At 45.4% G+C, this 23,951-nt stretch overlaps 1 protein-coding gene across 3 annotated transcripts in view; it reads right to left on the bottom strand.

The window, feature by feature from the left end:
* The window catches only part of LOC134399241 (putative N-acetylated-alpha-linked acidic dipeptidase), a 39,769-nt gene extending 23,679 nt beyond the window's left edge, over positions 1-16,090 (bottom strand). For 2 of the 3 annotated variants that reach the window (XM_063127170.1, XM_063127172.1), the window contains exons 1-5: positions 15,901-16,090; positions 11,715-11,826; positions 9,001-9,187; positions 3,947-4,048; positions 1,717-1,842 (exon numbers count right to left, since the gene is read on the bottom strand). In XM_063127170.1, coding sequence (XP_062983240.1) covers positions 1,717-1,842; positions 3,947-4,048; positions 9,001-9,187; positions 11,715-11,826; positions 15,901-16,021 — 648 coding nt within the window. In that variant the 5' untranslated portion in view covers positions 16,022-16,090. The remainder of the gene's footprint in view (positions 1-1,716; positions 1,843-3,946; positions 4,049-9,000; positions 9,188-11,714; positions 11,827-15,900) is intronic. The other variant, XM_063127171.1, reaches the window with a different exon arrangement.
* Between the last annotated feature and the right edge of the window lie 7,861 nt (positions 16,091-23,951).

A 23,951-nucleotide genomic window follows, 5' to 3' on the forward strand; every position in this document is an offset into this window, starting at 1 on the left:
CCAATATGTTTTCATGTGCAGGAGCAAGGGACTCATGGCAGCTAGGAGCAAATGGATCCTGATGACAATGTGCAAGCCACTAGCTCCTGGTGTATATTATTTATATATTATTTCATTTCATTTCATTTCTATACTGCCCAATAGCCAAAGCTCTCTGGGCTGTTCAAAGCAATAAACAGATAAAAACTTGGAAATATATGAATTTAAATAGCTAAAAACAATTACAACAGGATACTAGACAAGTTCAGACAGCAGGCATAGATGCCCTATAATATGTCCTTAAATGCCTGGGACTAGAGGACAATCTTAGCCTGGCACTGTTGGTGCTGGGCAGGCCTCAATGGGGAGCTCATTTCATAATAGGGGGCCACCACAGAGAAAGTCCTTTCCCTTGTTGCCATCTTCTGAGCCTCCCTTGACCTGTGGGTCCATGACCAATGCACCCTCTACTGTAGGGTTTCAGAGCCCCCTACCCATGAGTCTAATCCAACCTGCTAGGCTCACTAATCTGGCCTGTGGAGTATTCTTGGGCTCTTGCAGGGGGCAGGGGTTGGCCTCCAAGCCCTAAGGACTGTCCACTAGAGGAATCCTCACTGTTATCTCTGACCTGAGATTGGAGATAACAGCAGAGATTCCTTTGTGCAGCACTTTCCCCTCCCAGATGTCAGACTGGAGAGAGCAGTGGGAACGAGGTTGGCCATTGGCACAACACATGGCATGTAAACCCAGGGATTCAGCCGGTGCTGGGAAGAGCAGCTTCTCCCTCTGCTGTCCTCCATGCTTTCTCCGTGCTCAAAGGGACTCACGACAGCTCAGAAAAGAGGAAGTGGAAGTGGCATGGAGTAATGATGTCAGTGGGCACAGGCATGCTGAGCTATGGGTGGTAACTAATAATGTCTTCCTGTTGATGGACTTGCTTCCAATAAAGGGAATGGGGAGTGGGTGATTCTCCATTATACCTATAAGTCCTGTGTACCCCCCAACACCTGCTCCAGATGGTTGGGGGACATCCAAAGCAGATGGGAGCTGCAGGAGGGATGGGAGGAGAAAGTCCTGCCACGCAAGCAGACTTCTGCTCACACAACATTAGATACCCTCCCTCCATAGGTGTGCACAAGGGGTCTGCCGGGTGTGCCCAGACACACCCTAATGTATCAAGCAATAAGTGCCAAATTGAGGGGGCACTGATTAGGGATCCAGAGAGGGATAAAAATGCAGTGGGAACAGTTTCTAGCCCCCAATGGCACTCCATTGCTCCTGGCAGCAGGAGCAAAAAGGAATCGCTCTGCCGGGAGCCATGCTTCAAAGAGGCCAGGAGGAAGGGTCCCAGAGGCTAATACTGCCTTCAAAGCCCCCCCCCTCCAGCCAGTGTCACCACAAAGCCCCACCAATCCTGGGGCTTGAGGAGGGTCTCCTCATTCCCCCTCCTCACTTGTAACAACCCTCCCACGGCCAGGCAAGCCAAACGCGGAGGAGGGCATCAGGGTCTACAGTGTTCAATAAATAAATGAATAACAATAACGTCCTTTGTGATTGAGTATTCAATAAACGCTCACCTTTCAAAATGAATAAATAAAATGCCCTGGGTGCACACCCCAGAGAAATGCGCTGCGCACGCCTATGCCTCCTCCTATGATTCCCCCCTCATCATAATTGTTTGAACTTGAAAATATCAGAGCAGTGCTCAAGCCGTCCAAGATGGGCCATTGTAATTACCTTATTTCCTCTGAAGATTTTCCCGTATCTGGCAATGACTATTTTCCCGGAGCAGTTAATTCCCATCTCGCGCTCTAGTCTGTGGAAATCTTCAATGCTGCCATAGTTCACATATACCAGATCTCCCTGGAGTATAAAAGGCACATTTTATATATGGGATTCATAACAAGGGGGAATGCAGCAGGTACATGACTTCCCTATATGAGTGATTTGTTGCACACTCATGGTTGCACACTCATGGTTGGCCACTACGAGACAAATGTGGGTCCTTTGCATAATGCCATCGACCTCCAGGACTTCTCACTTTAAAAAATTTCAGAGATAATGCACTATTTAAAATTATCATGGGATGTTGCAGGATATTTCCAGTGTTTAAAGTCAGCATTGTGCAATAACACAGCCACTAGATGGCAGTGTTTCATTAAACTTTATGAAGAGGGGAAGTTTTCAATTACAAATCACATGGTTGCCATCTAAAGGAGCCTAGGTAAATGCAGAAAGACCCCAGAAGAATTGTTCAGGAATTTGCCCAAGTTGCAGAACTTGTGGGGGAGGGGGGGAACTGCACAAAAACGGTTCCCAAAGTCCAGGGGAAAGCCGCAGTTCATCTTGCAAATGCCAATCAAGTCTTAGACACCATGGAAGTTTGTCAAGTCAAGAAAGAAATGGATTTCCCAGTAATGGACACCGCTAAGTTTCTCATCTAGCTAGGGACATGAATGCAGAGACCTGGGCAGGATCCACACTACTGCTTTAAAATGGTTTATAACAGTATTGACAACTGTCGGGGCCCATGACACACTCCATATACAGTTTTCAAAACGTTTTCAAAGTATTATATCCTGCTTGGTGAAGATCTGGCCTTCCTTTCGTATTTGTGTAGCTCCTAGCTGAATTGGGGTTAAAGAAGCTTCTTCTTCTTCTTCTTCTTCTTCTTCTTCTTCTTCTTCTTCTTCTTCTTCTTCTTCTTCTTCTTCTTCTTCTTCTTCTTCTTCTTCTTCTTCTTCTTCTTTGCAAGCACATTGACAGAGGCCGAATCTGTCAATCCCGGAAGGCCTGGAGGCCTTCTGGGATTGGGGAGGGATGATCACAGGGGTTTGCACTTCTGGGATCGTCCGTCAGGGGCCACATGCCAGTGGGTTTTCCCGGAAGTAAAGGAGGGCCGTTTCAGGGTGCCCTTTTTTGGTGGGGGCAAGTGGAGACATTTGCGTAACAGCATGGGCGTGATCCTGCATGAAGGTATGATTTTTTAAAACACACACACACCAAACTCGGCACTGGAAGGTGCCGAGAGCCATCGTAAACATGGCAAAAATGCTCACCCCCGGTGCCCACGGACTCTCCCCACACAGCTCCTTGCCTGTTTCCTGAGCACCACTATTTCTGGGGAAGAGGGAGGACCCTGGGAGGGAAAGCCATACCACCCACGGACCTTGGGATTGTCCCGAGACTGGAGAAAAAACGGGGACAAAAGCACTCCCAGATATCACAGGAGAACTCAGTGGTCATCCCTGGTTCACTCCGGGGTCAGCTGTGCACCATTTGGACCCGCAGGGACGACTTCAAATCCATCCCGACAGGCAGCCGATTTTGGGTTTCATGAAAGGTCAGCATGTTGTTAGTTACTTCATTTATTAGTATTGAATTTTTACTGCCAGGGACAGAGAGGGGTGCTTGTAGTATTTCCTTGTAGTATTTCCCCATGGGCACTATGAATCTTAGCTGGGGGGCAGAGGGAGGCATCAGTTACTGCTTTGTCTCAAGCAACCAAATGTCTTGGTGCAGCCCTGATCTCTGGCCATATTCCAAAGCATGATTCTAAAAACCTCTTTTCTTTTAGCTCCCTGCTAGGCAGGAGGGGCGTGGCACAAATTCAGTACCTTGAAACTGCCACTATCTATCTGAAGTCACGGTCTATTGTCTACCACTACATCCCAAGCTATATCAAAACCTGGAAAGAAAGCCCTTGTGGGCCTGTTCAGACAACTCGTTAAGCCATGGTTAGGCTGCTAATCCTTTTGCAGCAAGTGGTTATGAGCAGGTTTAAACAGTGGTGATGTTGCCACCGTGGTTAGGAATGGTTCAGACGACACACAAAGTCATGGTTCACACGACATGCTAAGCCATAATGTTTAGCTCAAAACACTTAACCATATGGGGCCATATTCAACAATTCATTAATATTGAACAATATGTTGAGCAAGAATATATTACTCCCGTCAGTCCGTACCTCTGGTGTGCCCTGTGCTGAGAAAGCACTGAAGGGTGGTACAATATTTTCAACATCTTCATATCCTGGAGGAGGAGGCTCAAATAATGAGGTGTTGAAAATCTAAGTAATAAAGAGGGAGCAGAAGAAGAAACAACATGGAGAAGAGAAGATTGAGGGGAGACATGATAGCACTCTTCAAATACTTAAAAGGTTGTCACACAGAGGAGGGCCAGGATCTCTTCTCGATCCTCCCAGAGTGCAGGACACGGAATAACGGGCTCAGGTTACAGGAAGTCAGATTCTGGCTGGACATCAGGAAAAACTTCCTGACTGTTAGATCAGTACGACAATGGAACCAGTTACCTAGAGAGGTTGTGGGCTCTCCCACACTAGAGGCATTCAAGAGGCAGCTGGACAACCATCTGTCAGGGATGCTTTAGGGTGGATTCCTGCATTGAGTGGGGGGTTGGACTCGATGGCTTTGTAGGCCTCTTCCAACTCTGCTATTCTATGATTCTATGATATTAAATGTGCAATTCAATTTAAGGGGTGATCCTATACATGTTTAGACAGAAAAAAAGATCTGCAACTCCCAGGATGCATGGCTAGCTAAGAAATGCTGGGAGTTGTAGGATTTTTTTGTCTATCTAAAATGCAAAGCATTGTGTCCTTATTCAGATTTCCTGCATGCACTGGTTAGAGTTATGACTCCAGATCACATCTAAGAATTAGCTAAAAATAAACCAAGAAATCAACAAAGAATGCTGCACTACACCAGCCTTATGATCCGATCCAGCACAGTTCATCTTCTGTTTTTTATGTTCTTAGTTTTTTCACCAGGCACCACAAACGTTGATAAACCAGGCACGAGGCAAATGTGTCCTGGGAAGGAGTTCCACTTCCATGGTTCAGTAAGAGAGAAGGTGCCACCCAATTTACCCTTGAAGATGGGGGTCAGCTGGAACAAGGTGGGCAACACACACATATGCACACACGATCCCAAGTGGCAGCAGCAACATTATTGGTGATAAAGTTCAATCGCAGCTTTTAAAGCTCAACTAAAAACTTTTCTTTTTCCTAAAGCTTTTAAAACTTGATGTTGTGCAGACTTTATACTGTTAGTTTTACCCTACCCTGTGCCTGCTTACCCTACCCTGTGCCTGTTTGCATTCTCTTCCCCTCCTTATTGTTTTACTAGGATTTTATTAGATTGTAAGCCTATGCGGCAGAGTCTTGCTATTTACTGTTTTACTCTGTACAACACCATGTACATTGATGGTGATATATAAATAATAATAATAATAATAATAATAATAATAATAATAATAATAATAATAATAATTTGCCACTAAAATTTGATGGCAAATCATAAAGGTGGATTGAGAAGTCCAAAGTTAGCTTTACAATACAGTGTGCTCTGATCATTTTGCTGCTGCTACTACTGCTACAGCAAATCAGTGGCACATGGTGCCCTGGAATAAGGACATAAGAACTGCCATGCTGGATCAGAACAAGGTCCATCTAGTCCAGCACTCTGTTCACACAGTTAGCTTCATCACACCAGGGTTATACTGTGCAATTACTGAGAATTGCGTGCAAAGGACTCTGAAGTTTTCCAGTTTATAATCTACTTTGACTGTGAAGTACTCCCATGCATCCTGCTTTAATTGTGCTATAAAGCCAAAAGAATCAACCTATTTTGCTACCTGTTTAGGAGTGAGCCATTTGTTATTTTCCAAGCAGGAGGAGGATTTGATGTTTAAAGTACAAATTCAACAAATGCTTACATCTGCGTAAGTTTTAAAGATAAAGACAACAAAATTGGCACAGTAATAGATATTAAGGAGAGCTTTAAGCATACCAAATTTGAATCAGATTGGGTCATCTGTTGATTTTTTGTGATTTTTTAAATTTCCCCCCTTAAACCCTTTTCCTGGTATGCAAAGGATCTTAGGAGTGCCGCTGCCTGGGGTGTGATTTAGATAGCAACAAGAACAAGAACAACAACGACAGCTTTACGCTATGGGGATAATTCGAGGGAAACAGGTACATGGGATGAAGCCCAGCGGCCAACCAATTACCCATGGGAAATTCACAAGAAGGACATGAATGCAACAGCACCCTCCCCCCCATGTTCCCCAGCAACTGCTGTATATAGGCATACTGCCTCTGATACTGGAGGTAGCTCATAGCCATCGGGACTAGAAGCCATTAATACCCTTCTCCTCCATGAATTTGTCCCATCCCCTTTTAAAACCATCCAAATTGGTGGTCATCACTCTATCCCGTGGAAGTGAATTCCATAGTTTTGCTATGCACTGTCTGAAGAAGTCTTTCCTTTTATCTATCTTGGATCTCCCACCAATCGGTTTTATGAGAGAGGGGGCTCATCTACACCAAGCAGGCTATTCCACTATGAAAGTGGTATGAAAGTGGTATATAAAAGGCAGGAGCTACACTACTGCTTTATAGTGGTACCAAAGTGCTCTGATAACTGTTGGGGCCCATTGACACATCTACACCAGGCAGGATATAACACTATGAAAGCAGTATGAATATGAAAGTGTTATATGGTATGTATCAATGGGCCCCAACAGTTGTCAGTGCACTTCAATCTATATAAATAAAAATGAAAAAGACCGTTCGTTACTGTCGTTATATCTCCGAAAGTTCTTCACCGATTGCTTTGAAATTTTGACACAGCGTTGCGTTCGAATACACGAGCGTTGTTATGTAACTATGTTCTCTATGGGGTCAAAGGTTTGTCTTAAAATCGAAGAAATAGGCCTCCTCAAAACCAGTCCTGCTGATCATTGTGACATCACCAACCAGTAGGCCAATCCGCTGCCTCTGCCTCCTCTCCTATTTGCATGTACTCTCGCAATTGGCTGAGTGAATATAGATGTCACACCTGTGACAGTTACACGTTCTGAAGAAAGGTAACTGCCAGGAGTTTCCAGTAACCTCCTCACCGTAAAAACATGCTTTTATATCTCCGAAAGTTCTTCACTGATTGCTTTGAAATTTTGACACAGCGTTGCGTTCGAATACGCGAGCGTTTATGTAACTATGTTCTCTATGGGGTCAAAGGTTTGTCTTAAAATCGAAGAAATAGGCCTCCTCAAAACCAGTCCTGCTGATCATTGTGACATCACCAACCAGTAGGCCAATCCACTGCCTCTGCCTCCTCTCCTATTTGCATGTTCTCTCCTATTTGCTCTTATAGGTCATTGTGACATCACCAACCAGTAGGCCAATCCACTGCCTCTGCCTCCTCTCCTGTTTGCATATTCTCTCGCAATTGGCTGTGTGAATATAGATGTCACACCTGTGACAGTTACACATTCAGAAGAAAGGTAACTGCCAGGAGTTTCCAGTAACCTCCTCACCGTAAAAACATGCTTTTATATCTCCAAAAGTTCTTAAACTGCCTCAACTTGGAGAACCACCAGAGCCATTACAAACTTTGCTTGCCGGATATACCGCAGAATCAAAGCATTTCCTATCTAACATCAGGAAATACAACTCTTGCTTCCAAATGACGTCGTTCGGCGCAGAAATAATCACAGCTCCATTTATGCCAACTTTCAAAGTCAAAGGACAAATTTATCATAAAGCCGGCTCCTTCCTTCCGTTTCAAGATAGTCAACATAAATTCCTACAAATGTATTTCATTGGTGATGGCAATGATGAATTGAATGCACGCTGCGGAATTTATACCGGCATAAAAAGGTCCATCGTTTCAAAACTGCAACAGCTACTTCACGAGAAAAACAATTTAGTACATTTGTTCAAAACAGCAATTGACATGATGCCATCTGATACACACAAGATTGTTATTCATGCTGACAAAACGCCTGCTGGAGAACATGTGCGAAGATTCAATGCTCCAACTATAGACGAAGTGGCAATTGTTATAGTCGGAGATCAATCTTGACAGGACCTTTCAAAGGTGAAGATGTCCTCATTCCTCGCATTCCTATGATTCCAACAGATATGCCATTTCAATTTAAGAGATTGCAATTCCCCATTCGATTGGCGTTTGCAATCACCATCAACAAAGCTCAGGGCCAATCTTTAGAATTGTGCGGTTTAGATCTAGACACAGATTGCTTCTCACATGGACAATTACATGTTGCGTGTTCTAGAGTCAGCAAACCAGACAATCTCTATATCTACACAGACAATGGAACAACTAAAAATGTTGTATATCCACAAGCATTGTGAAATTAAACATATTAGAAACATCCGCTTTGTCTTTTTTTTCTTTTCCATTTAACCAGACTGAGCCACAGCAACGCGTGGCAGGGTACAGAACATAGTTACATAACAACGCTCGCGTATTCGAACGCAACGCTGTGTCAAAATTTCAAAGCAATCGGTGAAGAACTTTCGGAGATATAACGACAGTAACGAACGGTCTTTTTCATTTTTATTTATATAGATTACATTTTTATACCGCCCAATAGCCGAAGCTCTCACCACTTTAAACAAATTGCTTTCCAGTGTTGCACCCTTGGCCATTTTAATTCCCCCTAACGAGGTATTTATTTATTTATTACATTTATATCCTGCCTTTTTTCCTCCAAGGAGCCCAAGGCAGCATAGATAATCCTCCTTCTCTCCATGTTATCTTCACAACAACAACCCTGTGAGGTAGGTTGGGCTGAGAGTCTATGACTGGCCCAAAGTCACCAAGTGGGTTTCCATGGCTGAGTGGGGACTAGAACCCAGATCTCCTGACTCCCAGTCCAACACTTTAGCCACTACACCACACTGGCTCTTGTTTATATAATAATAATAATGATGATGATGATGATGATGATGATGATGATGAATTTATTTGTTACCCACCTCTCCCTCTGGATCAAAGCAGGGTACAACACAAATAAAAACACTATAAAATACATACAACTAATTCAGTCGTTTAAAACCAGTCATTAAAAGCAGCACACCATTAAAAAAAGGCATCTTAAAATTCAACTGGGTAGATCAGTCTTTAATGCAACAAAAGGGGGCAGGAACGGTTGGTTAAGAAGAGCATGCAGAAAGCGATGCTCTCTCTCCTTTACCTCGTCCCCGTTTTCATCCACAATTGAGATGTAGTTGGGATTTGTTTCATTTGGGTAGGACAGCAGAACGTCATAGGGAGCCAGCTGAACCGAATCCAAGCCAAATTCCTTCCACTGGGCTTGTATTTGTTTGGCGAGGCGCAGGTTCTCCTGCGTGCCAGCCAAGTGAGGCTTCCGAGTAAAATTGCTAGAAAAGAAAAGAAAAGAAAATGACATCTGTTTGAGAGGGGAGATCGTATTTGTTATTTTGTTGAATTTTCTGGAGGGTGGGGTTAGAACAGTCCATTCGAACATGGGTTCACAACTGGGTGATCGTGACTAGGAATATCAAAGAAATCTACAAGAGATTGAAATGAGTTTGGATTTCTATTAATCTGATCCACAGATGCTGCACCAGACTGGCTTCTTCTGAGTCACACAGAATTGTGGACCATTTTTATTTATTTTTTACTTTCTGGAATTCAACACAGATAGAACACATAGAAAAAATATGAAAAATGTGTGTGTGTGTGGGGGGAACCACATCAACAGAAAATGTGTATTTTCCCGCTATGTCTTGAATTGTGAAAATGTGGATTTGGTAGGGATTTGCGAAAGTGTGCACCCTCCAGAGCAAACATGAGTTTGTGAAGTTGAAAATAAATACTGTCAATGAGCAGAGGGTGGAATAAAAGACCCTCGACAATCCGCAAAACACAGATGGAACAAATGGCTTTCTGGCAGCCATAAGGCTTGCTGGGTCAGCCTGCATCCCCTCCCATGGTTTCCGACGATCAATAGGAGGTCGCATTGTGTTTTTTAACTTTAACTGTTGTGATGAAGAGGGAATTTCACCAGGTGCTGCATGCATACAAAGGACACCTGCTGAAATTCCCTTTTCTGGACAACTGTTGAAAATACAGGAGCCCTGTCCTCTTTTCCATATGGTCACCCTACCAGATCAGTACCACAAAGTCCAGAACTATGTGTCCATCTTGCCTTTTTTCATTTTCTAGGCTTTGACCAGAGATGACAGCAAGACAAAAGAAATCTTTGTGAACAACATAGACAATAAAGCCTTTATCTTTACCACTTTCAAAAAGCCATTATCTATCTCCAGCTTTGGGCAGAGTTTAGACATTCATCAATGAGAAAAAGAGGGTGGGGGGAGAGAGGGGGAGCCTTAGGACATATTCTTTAAAAAAATATATATCTCTGCAACTCTTCCAGGGCTAGTAATTGTTTAAGAGACAATACACACAGCCATAGACTGAATCATAGTTATCTGAAGCTCCAGCCCAGGAATTGTGCAATTAAAGGAACAGGAGCCATAGTTCAGTGATGGAGCACATTGTATAATACTTTCCTGTTTTCAAAGCACTTTGGCCTTCGCTAGCCCTTAGGTTTATCCCGGGATCGTCCTGGGGTCATCCCTGCCTGCTTCCGGGATCCCCTGTGTGTCATTTACATGAACAGGGATAACCCCGGGACAATCCCAGGATAAACCTTGGGTCTAGCTAAGGTCTTTGTGTGCATTTTCTAGTTATAATACTTATAATGACTCTATGACGTAGGCCAATCTTTCATATTGCAGATCAGCGTTGGCGGGGTGAGTGTGTGTGAAGCCGAGAGACAGTGAGTTGCCTAATAGAAATTCAACCCTATACGTGTCTACTCAGAAGTTATTCCCACTGAGTTTAATGGGACATTCTCCCAGGGCAGTAAGTATAGCATTGCAGCTTAATCTAGCGATGCCATGGCAGAGGTGAGATTCAAATCAGGAACTTCCTGATTCGCAGATCACTGTGCTACGTGAAAGATCTACATCAAGCAAGATATAACACTTTGAAAACATTTTGAAAACTGTATATGGAGTGTCTCATGGGCCAAAACAGTTGTCAATACCATTATAAACTGTTTTAAAGTAGTAGTCTAGATCCTGCCCAGGTCGCATCTTTCATGTTTAATCCACAGTCCTTATTCACCAGTGCTTACTGGTTTTTCATAGGGCGACTATATGAAAAGGAGGACAGGGCTCCTGTATCTTTAACAGGGAATTTCAGCAGGGGTTGTTTTTATGTATTGCAGCACCTGTGAAATTCCCTCTTTATCACAACAGTTAAAGCTGCAGGAGCTCTGCCCTCTTTTGTATCTGGTCACTCTAGTATGGGGGAAATTATGGAAGTCCCCATTGAAGCTTGACTGGCACTGAAACTGCTGTCATTTCAGTGTCAGGTTAAAGCATACCTATTTGACCAAGCTTGGTTGGTATAATTTGCTCTCCTGTTTTTGTTTTTGTGCTTTGGATTTATTTTTATGGTGATATTTTTCTATGGTTTTATGATATCATTGCATCATATTTTGGTTTCGATGCCTATATTTTATTGTTATTATTTTAAAAATAATAACACCCCACCTTCTTTTCCTCCTAGAAACTCAAGGCAGCATACATAATCCTCCTCCTCTCTATTTTATCTTCACAACAACAACCCTGTGAGGTAGGTTGTGCTGAAAGTCTGTGACTGGCCCAAAGTCATCCAGTGGGCTTCCGTGGCTGAGTGGGGACTAGAAACCAGATCTCCCAAGTCCCAATCCAACACTCTAACTGCTACACCACACTGCTACCCTGATATCCTAGGAGGAAGTGAGAGGAGAATAAAAGAACTTCCAGCGAATAAATAAATAAATAAATCTTGGATGAGATTAAAAAAAATAAGAAGTTGTGCTTTGCTTACTATAAAAAATGCTTGATATTCTCAGCTTTCATTTCCATCATAAAGGTCTTCTTCATCTTCTCGTGAGTACCTGCTGTTGGCAATTGATCTGTAGGTTTATTGTTCAGCCATCCTGCAAGGTAAACCAAATGTATGAATTTCACAACATGAAAAATATACAATAAACATATAAGAAATATGAAATGTGCCATGTGAAATACTGTACGTATGCACCAATATCTGGTATTTGTTGTCACAAGATGATCCCCCTTCTCCTACACACACACACACACACACACACACGAAGAGACAAATCTCCAAACTCTCTGCTGGATCACACTAATGTGATGTGAGAAATCTTTCTTCTTCTTTCTTCTTCTTCTTCTTTTTTTTAAAAAAAGTCTCCTATGGACCTGAACTATCAGGGTAGCTACATACAAATCAAAAAAAGAGAGGATAAAAAAGGGAGAGAAATATTTATAACAATTTTATATGCTGATTTATGTGTATAGATGCAAATTCAGTAATAGTTATTACAATTTAATAGACACCATGAATAGTCAGACCATGGAATTCATGACCACAAGATCTAGTGATGGCCATCAATTTGGATGGTTTCAAGGGGATTGGACAAATTCCTGGAGCAGAAGGCTATCAATGTCTACTAGTCCTGATGACTATATTCTACCTTCAGTATCAGAGGCAGTAAGCATAGGTACACCATTTACTGGGGAACATGGGTGAGACAGTACTGTTGCACTCATGTCCTGCTTGTGGGTCCTTGGTCAACACTGCATTGACCACTGTGTGAACAGAATACCGGACGAGATTGTCATGGTTCTTGTTCCATCCAGCGATCACTGAGAGTTCTTTTATTCGGGAAATCTCACAGTGAAAAGCTTAACGGTTTACACATTTCAAAAATACTTAACGCTAATAGATGGTCAGAAAGCTTTAGGCTCCAAGATAACATACAGTCAAAATGCTACTCACCCCTTGGTCCGATCCATCATGGCTCTTATGTTGTTATGTCAAAATACAGTAAAACCCACCTTTGTGTGGGAGGCCTCATCTACACCATGCAGGATGGTGTGGATGTGTATGAAAGTGGATGTATGAAAGCGGTATATAAAAGGCAGGAGCCACACTACTACTTTATTCACTGAAGTGCACTGACAACTGTTGGAACACATGACACATCTACATCAAGCAGGATTTAACACTGTAAAAGTGGTATGAAAGCAGCATATGGCATGTGTCAATGGGCCCCAACAGTTGTAAGTGCACTTCAATATCACTGTAAAGCAGTAGTGTAGCTCTTGCCTTTTAGATACCGCTCTCATTGTGGAATATCCTGCTTGGTGTAGATGAGCCTGGAGACTGTGGCCATAGCTAGACCTAAGGTTTATCCCTGGATCGTCCAGAGGTCAAACCTGTTCATCTAGGTGATACACAGGGGATCCAGTGCTCAGGCAGGGGCGAACCCTGGATGATCCCAGGATAAACCTTAGGTCTAGCTGTGGCCTGTGACTTGACTGCCTACATGTTCAGCCTGCTATCCAGGTTGGCAGCTGTTGATGTGTAACAGTTCTTATGGTGATTTAACTTTATACTGAAATTGGACAAGACAGGCCTTCAAAAAAGAGGACCGTCCTTTCCCTGTCCTTCAAATAGAGCTGGGGTGAGGAACCTCAGACCTGAGGGCCAAATAAGGCCTGCTTGAGGTCTCATTCCAGCCTTCTGGGGTTCCCCAGATGGCCACACCATTTTCCGCTGGTCCCACTCCCTCTGCCCCAATTGCAGATCCTTTGGTGGTTCCCTGGGTTTTGTGCAATTCCTCCCCATCCTAAAAGGTTGGACTGCCTGGCAGTGAGAACTTTAATGCTGGTTTATTGGCCCCACCCACCACCAGAATGTGCCCTCCCACCCAAGAGCTTCTCTGAAGTGGAATTTCTCCCTTGGACTGACAAAGGTCCAACCCTCCTGAAATACAGGCCTGTCCTCTGTAAAAGAGGGCGCCTCCTCCTGCCCCCCCTCCCCTGCTGCCTCCCATTGTCTGTGTGTGATTCAAATGCCTGCGATTCACCTTGCCTCTTCCCACGCAGGGACAGAAGGGTTAAATCAAAGCTTTAAAAAAATGAACGGCGAGATAGAGTTGCAGCTTAAGGACAATTCACTTGCCAGGAGGCGATGCAGGAGATTATACAGTACAACCCTTGATCCCCTTAGTTTTAACATAACCTTAACCATTTACTCACCTACAAATATTATTTGAACAATGAACCACCCATCCCTTCCCAACATTTCCATAGGGTTTCATACATTGGGAAGGGTGTCTGATACCTTTTTTCCTCCCTCCCTGTTGTGTTCCCATTGTTGATTTTCTTTGCTTGCTTAGCGGACTCTGTTAAAATGTGCCCCTGTCTATTGACGGTGCTGAAAATAATGAGAAATCTTACCCAGAACAAAATGTTGCAGCGTGAAGTCCTTCCAATGCCTAGGATTCAAGCCACTCCATTCCAGCCCACTGCACTTTTCTGTTCCCATCCCACAACAGTCAGTCAGCACACTGTGGCCGCTACACACCCTGTCCTTCTTATTCTAGTTTTTTGGGGTTGGGGGTTGGGAGGCAGTTCCCCTTAGGGGCTTAACCTGAAGATTTTAAAACTCTGGGGTTACCCCAAGTCTGTTGAAACCTTTCTCTTGCTGGGTGATGTTACATAAGAAACATCAGGCCCATTCAAAAGACACCTTAAACCCTGCTGGTTAAGGCTTTATTTATTTATTTATTTATTTATTACATTTATATCCCACCTTTTTTCCTCCAAGGACCCCAAGGCGGCATACATTATCCTCCTCCTCCTCTCCATGTTATCGTCACAACAACAACCCTGTGAGGTAGGTTGGGCTGAGAGTATGTGACTGCCCCAAAGCCACTCAGTGAGTTTTCATGGCTGAGTGGGGACTAGAACCCAGAGGAGGGCCAGGATCTCTTCTCGATCCTCCCAGAGTGCAGGATACAGAATAATGGGCTCAAGTTAAAGGAAGCCAGATTCCAGCTGGACATCAGGAAAAACTTCCTGACTGTTAGAGCAGTACGACAATGGAATCAGTTACCTAGGGAGGTTGTGGGCTCTCCCACACTAGAGGCCTTCAAGAGGCAGCTGGACAGCCAACTGCCAGGGATGCTTTAGGGTGGATTCCTGCATTGAGCAGGGGGTTGGACTCGATGGCCTTGTAGGCCCCTTCCAACTCTGCTATTCTATGATTCTATGATTGAATATCCTTTCTATGATCCTTTCTATGATCTCCCAACTCCCAGTCCAACACCTTAGCCACTACACCACACTATCTTTTGGCTAAGTAGCAGGGTTTAAGGTTTTGAGTGTGATGTGTTTTGCCAAACCCTGGTCACTTTCTAACCCATCGGACCTTCTGCAGCCGGGTTAGCAGCTCTAACCATGGCTTAAAACTAGTGGTTGGTGCTAACCAAACGGAACCACACTTTTGCTAACCACAGAGCTTGAAGTCTCATCTGAACAGGCCCATCAAGGGTTAAATCAAAGCTGAAAGCAATAAACGGCTAGATAGAAGTGTGGTTTAAGGACTTGCCAAGGTGATACAGGCAGTGCAGCGATACAGGTGGTGCATCTACATCATTTCAGGGACTTATCACCACCACCCCATTTAGACAACCCTGTGTATTGCTTCGCTTGTGAAGTGCACAACTTCTCTTCCCCCCTGCCTGGCACCGCCCCAGTGCGCCCCACGCTTTACGGCCTCGCACCTTGGATAGCTCCTTTAGAGCCCCGGCTGGTTCTGACTGTAACTTGGAATGGATTCGCCGCCCCCACTGACATCGGAGCCTCCAGCTTCCACCGCAAGCTCTTGACAGTGGAGCGAAGTGAATTCCACAAATACTTTTGCCTGCCTGCCCAACAACGGCTTGCACAGGCGAACTGCTGCTGGAGCTGGAAGCCACCGTTTTCCCCGTCTCGAAGGCGTCTGCGCAAGCAAAAGGTCTCGATCGGCTTGCTCACAAGCAGAGAGCCTGTTGACTTTCTCCAGTCGCCCCCACGGCCCGCCCCAGTAACAAGGAGCCTAACTTTCACCCTAGGCTGTGCGTGCAATTCCCCTTCCATAATGACACTCTCTCTCTCTATCTCTCTCACACACCACCCCCTTTTCCGCTCAGCCCGGACCATACCGATAAGAAAGCCAAGAAAGAAGACTCCGATAGCCGCCCCCACCGTCAGCACCCAGAAGTGGCCTCGGCTGCGACAGCGCGAGGAAGTGGGCTCCGTGTCCGTTTGAAGGGTGCTCCACATCTCTTTCTGCACCCTACTATACACAAGCTTTCCTGACGTCCGGATTCAGCCCGGTCTTCTCCAGTCACTCTACACACACACACACACACACACACACACTGTTCAAGGGGCGAAGTCCTTGGATTTCGACTCCTCCTGCAGGCTATGCAGAGAGAGAGAGAGAGAGAGAGAGAGAGAGAGAGAGAGAGAGAGAGAGAGAGAGAAGGCAGGCTGCAAGGGCTGTCCTACTGCCAAGGCTTCACGGCCTGGCACTGCTGTTCCTTTGTTCGGAGGGGTCCGCAGGCTGTAGGGTGACCCTATGGAAAGGAGGATGGGGCTCCTGTATCTTTAACAGTTGTATTGACAGGGCAGTTCCAGCAGGTGTCACTTGTATGCATGCAGCTCCTGATGAAATCCCCTCTTCATCACAACAGTTAAACAGTTAAAGCTGCAGGAGAACTGCCCTCTTGACCAGATACAAAAGAGGACAGGGCTCCTGCAGCTTTAACTGTTGTGATGAAGAGGGAATTTCACCAGGGACTGCATGCAAACAAAGGACACCTGCTGAAATTCCCCTTTCATAGAATCATAGAATAGCAGAGTTGGAAGGGGCCTGCAAGGCCATCTAGTCCAACCTCCTGCTCAATGCAGGAATCCACCCTAAAGCATCCCTGACAGATGGTTGTCCAGCTGCCTCTTGAAGGCCTCCAGTGTGGGAGAGCCCACAGCCTCCCTCGGTAACTGAATAGTTCTGGGAAACATGGGTGGTAGGGTATATTGTACCTGAGTCCTGCTTGTGTGTTCCTGGTCAACAACTGTCTGGCCACTGTGCGAACAGAGTGCTGGACTAGATGGACCCTTGGTCTGACCCAGCATGGCACACAACCTCCCTAGGTAACTGGTTCCATTGTCATGCTGCTCTAACAGTCAGGAAGTTTTTCCTGATGTCCAGCTGGAATCAGGCTTCCTTTAACTTGAGCCCGTTATTCCGTGTCCTGCACTCTGGGAGGATCGAAAAGAGATCCTGTCCCTCCTCTGTGTGAAACTCCTCTGTGTGAAACTCCTCAGTTTCAATACAACTGTTCCTTGGAGGAAAAAAGGTGGGATGTAAATGCAATAATAAATAAACAAACAAACTGTTAAAGATACAGGAGCCCTCTCCTCCTTTCCATATGGTCACCCTATGGTTTGGGTTACCACATGGATATAATCTTTATCATGTGGTATGTGTTTCTGCTTTTTTATGTGACGATTCAGCCTGGGGCCATGGTACTTGCTTTGTAGTATGTGAGATGCTGATTTAAAACCTTGGTCGAGTACATGCAGTACTTGAGGACCAGTGTAGCACACTACAAAGCACTAAACTTCAGTTTTATTTTTATGTAGTTATTCAAATTATTAGTCAACCTATAGCAGTTCTCAAATTGGGAAAACAAAGGTTCAAACCCCTGCTGGTTCCTCTCTATTCGGCCCTGGTTAGACCTCATCTTGAGTATTGTGTCCAGTTCTGGGCTCCACAATTCAAGAAGGACGCAGACAAGCTGGAGCGTGTTCAGAGGAGGGCAACCAGGATGATCAGGGGTCTGGAAACAAAGCCCTATGAAGAGAGACTGAAAGAACTGGGCATGTTTAGCCTGGAGAAGAGAAGATTGAGGGGAGACATGATAGCACTCTTCAAATCCTTAAAAGGTTGTCACACAGAGGAGGGCCAGGATCTCTTCTCGATCCTCCCAGAGTGCAGGACACGGAATAATGGGCTCAAGTTAAAGGAAGCCAGATTCCAGCTGGACATCAGGAAAAACTTCCTGACTGTTAGAGCAGTACGACAATGGAATCAGTTACCTAGGGAGGTTGTGGGCTCTCCCACATTAGAGGCCTTCAAGAGGCAGCTGGACAACCATCTGTCAGGGATGCTTTAGGGTGGATTTCTGCATTGAGCAGGGGGTTGGACTCGATGGCCTTGTAGGCCCCTTCCAACTCTGCTACAACTCACTTTGTAACTTTGAACCAGTCAATTTTTCTCAGCCTAGAACATAGGAAATGGCCTTATGCTTAGGGTGATCATATGGAAAGGAGGACAGGGCTCCTGTACCTTTAATAGTTGCATTGAAAAGGGAATTTCAGCATCATTTGTATACATGCAGCACCCAGTGAAATTCCCTCTTCATCACAACAGTTAAAGCTGCAGGAGGCCTGCCCTCTTGACCAGATACAAAGGAGGGCAGGGCTCCTGCAGCTTTAACTGCTGTGATGACAAGAGAATCTCAACAGATGCTGCATGGATACAAATGACACCGGCTGAAATGCCCCTTTCTCTACAATTTTTAAGTTACAGGAGCCCCATCCTCCTTTCCATATGGTCACCCTGGGCTGGAGTCTTTTTTGCTGCCTCCTTGGGCACTCCTCCATTTATTCTGTATTGATTCATTTAGTGGCAGCATTTGTTACCCTGCTTTTCATCCAAGAGGGACTTTCCAAAATTGATATTCAGACAGTTCCAGCCCTCAGGCGTACAGCCTAAAGAACTTGACACAAAACGAAGAGGGATTGGGAGGGAGGAGGAAAACAAAATAAAGCAAATACATGTCTGGCCGATGTACTGGGCCAGGTTGGCCTTCCCCTTGCCATGATGTTTTTTTCCTGGGAGGAAGGAGGGGGGAGATGAAGCCTTCTTTGCAGGCTGATGCCACCACTGCCTCTTTGGCCACTTTTCTGAGGGGGTTACCACATGAAGCCATTGCAGACCAGAATGACAAAGATCCTTATTGCACCCGAAAAGCTAATACATTGAGAGCCCAGTTGGAATGTCTGCATCTTCCTCCTAATTTCCATCTACAGACTGTAACCTAATCTGGACTCCATGGCTTGGACATCAGCCACTTTCCCACTCTCACTCCCCTGGGCTTTGGGTGGGTGGGGTGGGTTTACATTTACCATCTTGCCTGAAGAGTTCTGTAGAAAGTGAAAGCTTGTGCAGTATTTTGCCACCTTTCAGTTAGCCTTAATGGTGCTATGGATGAGGCAATGTCCTCCACTGAACGTGAAGGCAGCAGGCTAACTTGAGGGGCAAGGTCTGCAGCTCTCTCCTTGAACAACTTGCTGGTGCCTCATAACACCTGCTGCCTGAGGCCAGGGCCAGTGCTACCATAGAGGCCACTCAGGCTGCCGCCTAGAGCGCCAAGCTAAGAGGAGCGCCGGGTGCAGTGCAGCACTCACGCGTGTTGGCTGTGAGCCGGCCTGGCCCGAGGATTCAGCTAGGCTTGGGCGGGCGAGATGGCGCTCCGCGCCCGCCCAGCTGAAGCAAAGCCAGGGACGCTGGGGTGGGGGTGGGGTGGCTCCACGTTCAGACTTCCGGAATGCGCCCAGAAGCCAGAACGTGGAGCCACCCACCCCACCCCAGTGTCCCTGGCTTTGCTTTGGCTGGGCGGGTGCAGGGCACCATCTCGTCAGCATGAGGGTGACACAAGGCAGGGGGCGGGGCTCAGTTCTCTCGCTGTTGCGAGCGGCTGGGCCTCCAGCACCGCACCCCCCCAGCGCTGAAGAAGAGGGGGAAGAAGAAAAAGCAAGCAGCAAGCACCAGGAAGTGGAGAAGAAAGAGAAGAAGCAAGTAAGGTAAGACTGAGGGGTGTGAGTGTGGGTGTGGGTGAGAGAGAGAATGTATAGGTGAATGGGGTGCATGGGGTCTTTGAGTGAATGCATGTGTTCATGTGTGTGTTTGTTTGGAGTGAGTGATGCTGAGTGTGTGTGTGTGTGCGTGCGCGTGTGAGTTGGGGGGGGATGATTTGGAGGTGATATTCCTATTAAATAATGCATTTTAGACCCATAGACGTTCCTTTCCAATTTGCTTGCTATAATTGGCATGACGTAGTTCTTGCACTTTAAAATAAATTTAGCAGTTTCAAGTTTTGTGCTTCTTATTTTTTCCGAGGAAACATATGTTCAATGTTGGCATTTTTGGGGTGTGTGTGTGTTTGTGTGTGTGTGTGAAAGTAGCTCACCTTGCCTAGGGCACAAAATAGTCTGGCACCGGCCCTGCCTGAGGCAACTGCCTCACTCTGCCTAATGATAATGTTGGCCATGAGGTCTTGCTATCTGAGAGACCATCTATCTCGGTCTGCACTTGCTCAGTTAGTAAGATCAGCAACAGCAGAAATTCCTCCTCCTCCTCCTCCTCCTCTTCTTTTTCTTCTGGATGCTTATATCCTGTTGCCCCTTTTCTGGATCTCTCATTAACTGAACTATCGTGCACTTCTGATGAGGATGGCCGTTCCTAAGGCTGAGAAAAGGCATATGTATCTCTCTGAGAAAAATGTGCCACCAAGTTTAATTCAGGAGACAATCACGGCTATCAAAAGTTGGGGGAGTGGGAGGAACCACCTTAAATCTCAGCGGTTGGAAAATGCTGGTGATTATAATGCTTCGATTTTACCACTAGATGGCAGGAACAGACCACAAAGAACAGCATCACGGAGGCTACTTCTCTTTTCAGCTTTCTGTCTTTGCTTACCTGTTCATGCCACTAAAGTTTGTGGTGCATATATGGAGTCATGTTATATATACAAGTCAAGAATGAATCTCTCTCTCTCTCTCTCTCTCTCTCTCTCTTTCTCTTTCTGTGTGTGTGTGTGTGTGTGTGAGAGAGAGAGAGAGAGAGAGAGAGAGAGGGAGAGGGAGGGAGAGGGAGAGAAAGAGAGAGAGAGAGAGGGAGAGAGGGAGAGAAAGAGAAAGAGAGAGGGAGAGAGAGAGAGGGAGAGAAAGAGAGAGAGAGAGGGAGAGGGAGAGAAAGAGAGAGAGAGAGAGAGAGAGAGAGAGAGGGAGGGAGAGAGAGTGAGAGGGAGAGAAAGAGAGAGGGAGAGGGAGAGAAAGAGAAAGAGAGAGAGAGAGAGAGAGAGAGAGAGAGAGAGGGAGGGAGAGGGAGAGAAAGAGAGAGAGAGAGAGGGAGAGAGGGAGAGAGGGAGAGAGGGAGAGAAAGAGAAAGAGAGAGGGAGAGAGAGAGAGGGAGAGAAAGAGAGAGAGAGAGGGAGAGGGAGAGAAAGAGAGAGAGAGAGAGAGAGAGAGAGAGAGGGAGGGAGAGAGAGGGAGAGGGAGAGGGAGAGGGAGAGAAAGAGAAAGAGAAAGAGAGAGAGAGAGAGAGAGAGAGAGAGAGAGAGAGCTTGTCTTTGAGAGTTCCATGTTTGATGGGGATCTCTTAAAGGTATCCCAATATTACAGAGAGTCACCCCACATAGGGAATATATAATCTCTCAGCAGCTGTACAAAATTCCACATGTGATTGACTGCTATGCCACTTTGAATCCATAATCGCAAGGCAGTTTACAAAAATGAAATAAAATAAAGCCCTGTATAACAGAGTTAGGCATCCTGATGTTTTGGACTACAACCCCCATCAATTCCAGCCAGCATGACCAATGGTAATGGATTGTGGGAGTTCTGGTGCAAAACATCTGGAGGGCACCAGTTTGCTTACTTCTACCGAATAACAACAATAAAAAAAACCCAAAACAAAACAAAACAAATCAGGCAGTAGCAAAAAGTGCAAGAAAGAGTCAGAAGACTTTAAAATATGTCAAAATAAGGATGCTATAAAGTGTCTGGGCGAATACAAACATTTCTCACCCGGTGCCTAAAGGATAGCAGCATACCTTCTTATTGCTGATTATTTAGTGTGGTATTTTAGTGATGTTGTCATTATGTTTTGTTTTGATTAGGGAGGAGGGTATATAAATTTGTGAAATCGACCAATCAACCAATAAAACAGCTTCAGGACATCAATGGATAAGATCGGCTCGCAAAAACATTTCTGGGCTGGCACACTCCGGTCTGTGAATATCAGCTAGAGTGCTGAGTTCCCCAGAGTTTCCACACATGTCTGCATTGTACTGGGATTTGGTCTTGCTCGCCTGCCCTTTTCTTTTCTGCCTGGCATGGGCTCTGGGAGAGGGCAGCATCGGCATTTTAATACCTCACCTGCTTTCAAGGAGAAAGAAAGAGAGAGAGAGAGAGAGAGAGAGAGAGAGAGAACACAGTAGGGATGTGGGAGGAAAATGTATTGCATATAGGCAGAATTGAGATTTAGATGCTAAACCTCTTCCCACCTGCATTGCTATTTAAGGAGATCTTCTCCATTGGCATCAGTGCCAGCTCTGGTGAGCATAAGAATATAAGAAGTGCCGTGCTTGATCAGACTAAGGCCTAATCTACACCAAACAGGATATTCCACTATGAAAATGGTATGAAAGCGGTATATAAAAGGCAGGAGCCACACCAAGCAGGATACAGCAGTATGAAAGTGGGATATAGTATGTGTCAATGACCCCCAACAGTTGTCTGTGCACTTCAATACTGCTATAAAGCAGTAGTGTGGCACCTGCCTTTTATATACTGCTTTCATAGTGGAATATCCTGCTTGGTGTAGATTAGGCCTAAGGGTCCATCTAGTCCAGATGGTGGGTTTTGCCTTTGTTGGAGGTATTTAAGCAGAGGTCTGAGAAACATCTCTCAGGGATGCTGTAGCTGCACCCTGCGTTGACTTGCCTGTGCTGAGCAGCGGGTTGGACTAGATTACCTCCAAGGTCCCTTCCAACTCTGTGATTCTAGACATGGGTAGTGGATGAGTTGATACGTTTGTCTTCCATTGCCATCAAGCTGACTGGGATGGCTCCTGCAGAAGTGGGCACAGTGGAAATTGTTGGCTCTGATTTCGCTGGGATGGTGAATCGATGCTGAGTTTCAGCCAGAACTCTAAAGGAGCTATCCAAAGTTCTGTCCCTATCCCAAACATGGGTTTAGCACCTTGGACAGCTCTGTAGCATTCCCACCTTCTCCTAGGGCTTGTCTATACACCCCGAGGTGGAGGCAAGGCTGCGCCCCGTTGCTTAAATGATGCAGCCGCCAACTCGCAGCTACATCAGGCTGAGCTTTTTCAAACTGTCGTTTTACCGCAACTTTTTCAGTTGCTCTGATGCCATCACGTTGTTTCTTCAGCTGTAGGTGGTGGGTTCAGCTTGGGTTCTGTACCTAGAAGTGGATCCCACTACAGGGGAGGCTCAGGAATGCAGGGCAGGAGAGGCAGCCTCGTAATGGCCGCCATGGCGATGTAAAAGTCAGGAACAAAAGTAAGGGCAGCTGATATATATATATATATATATATATATATATATATATATATATATATATATATATATAATTAAATGGACTGTCGCAGCTCATATGCACAGCTACAGGCTTTCAAAGTTGCTCAGAGTTGCCTTAAAAAAGTTTCCATGGTTTCCTGTTGCTGCCGTCTGACAATGGTGCTGCAGTTTTCCCCAGGCTGGATAGCGCACACTCACGCCTGCCGTGTAACTCTTTTGATTCTGCTCCGCAGCAGCAATGCTGTGGGGTTTGAGGGAATCAGGAGGCAAAATGGACCTAGTGAAAATTCCCTCCCTCTAAGGCCTTTCTTACCCCAACCAGGAACCACTTTCTCTCATGCACACTGGGTTTCACGGCCACCAGAACCTTTACAGGTCTAACCCACAACCAGTCCTCCATCTGCAAAGTCACACAGTCGTCATCATCATCATCATCATCATCATCATCATCATCATCATCGTTTTACTCTATAACCTGGTACTGTGCCGTTTATTACCTCCTTTGTGCATAGCCAAGAGCAGAAGGTGTAGGATTTTATAAACAAAGAAAGCTTCATTAATTACAGTTAAATAACACTTCAACACCACCCCCTGCGCTCACCCAGCCAATCATCACACATATGCAAATCTACCATGCCTCCTGTCACTCAACTCTCTCTCTCTCTCTCCACAGAAAAACTCATCATAAAATACAGAGATATAACAGGAATACATGACATACAACCACAAGTTCATTATATATAGACATATAACGTCGTCACAAGCTCCTTTAGGGTTCCGGCTGGTTTTGCTGAAACCCAGAATGGATCCGCCATATC

The sequence above is a fragment of the Elgaria multicarinata genome, chromosome 5 (assembly GCF_023053635.1).
Source record: "Elgaria multicarinata webbii isolate HBS135686 ecotype San Diego chromosome 5, rElgMul1.1.pri, whole genome shotgun sequence".
Classification (NCBI taxonomy): Eukaryota; Metazoa; Chordata; class Lepidosauria; order Squamata; family Anguidae; genus Elgaria; species Elgaria multicarinata.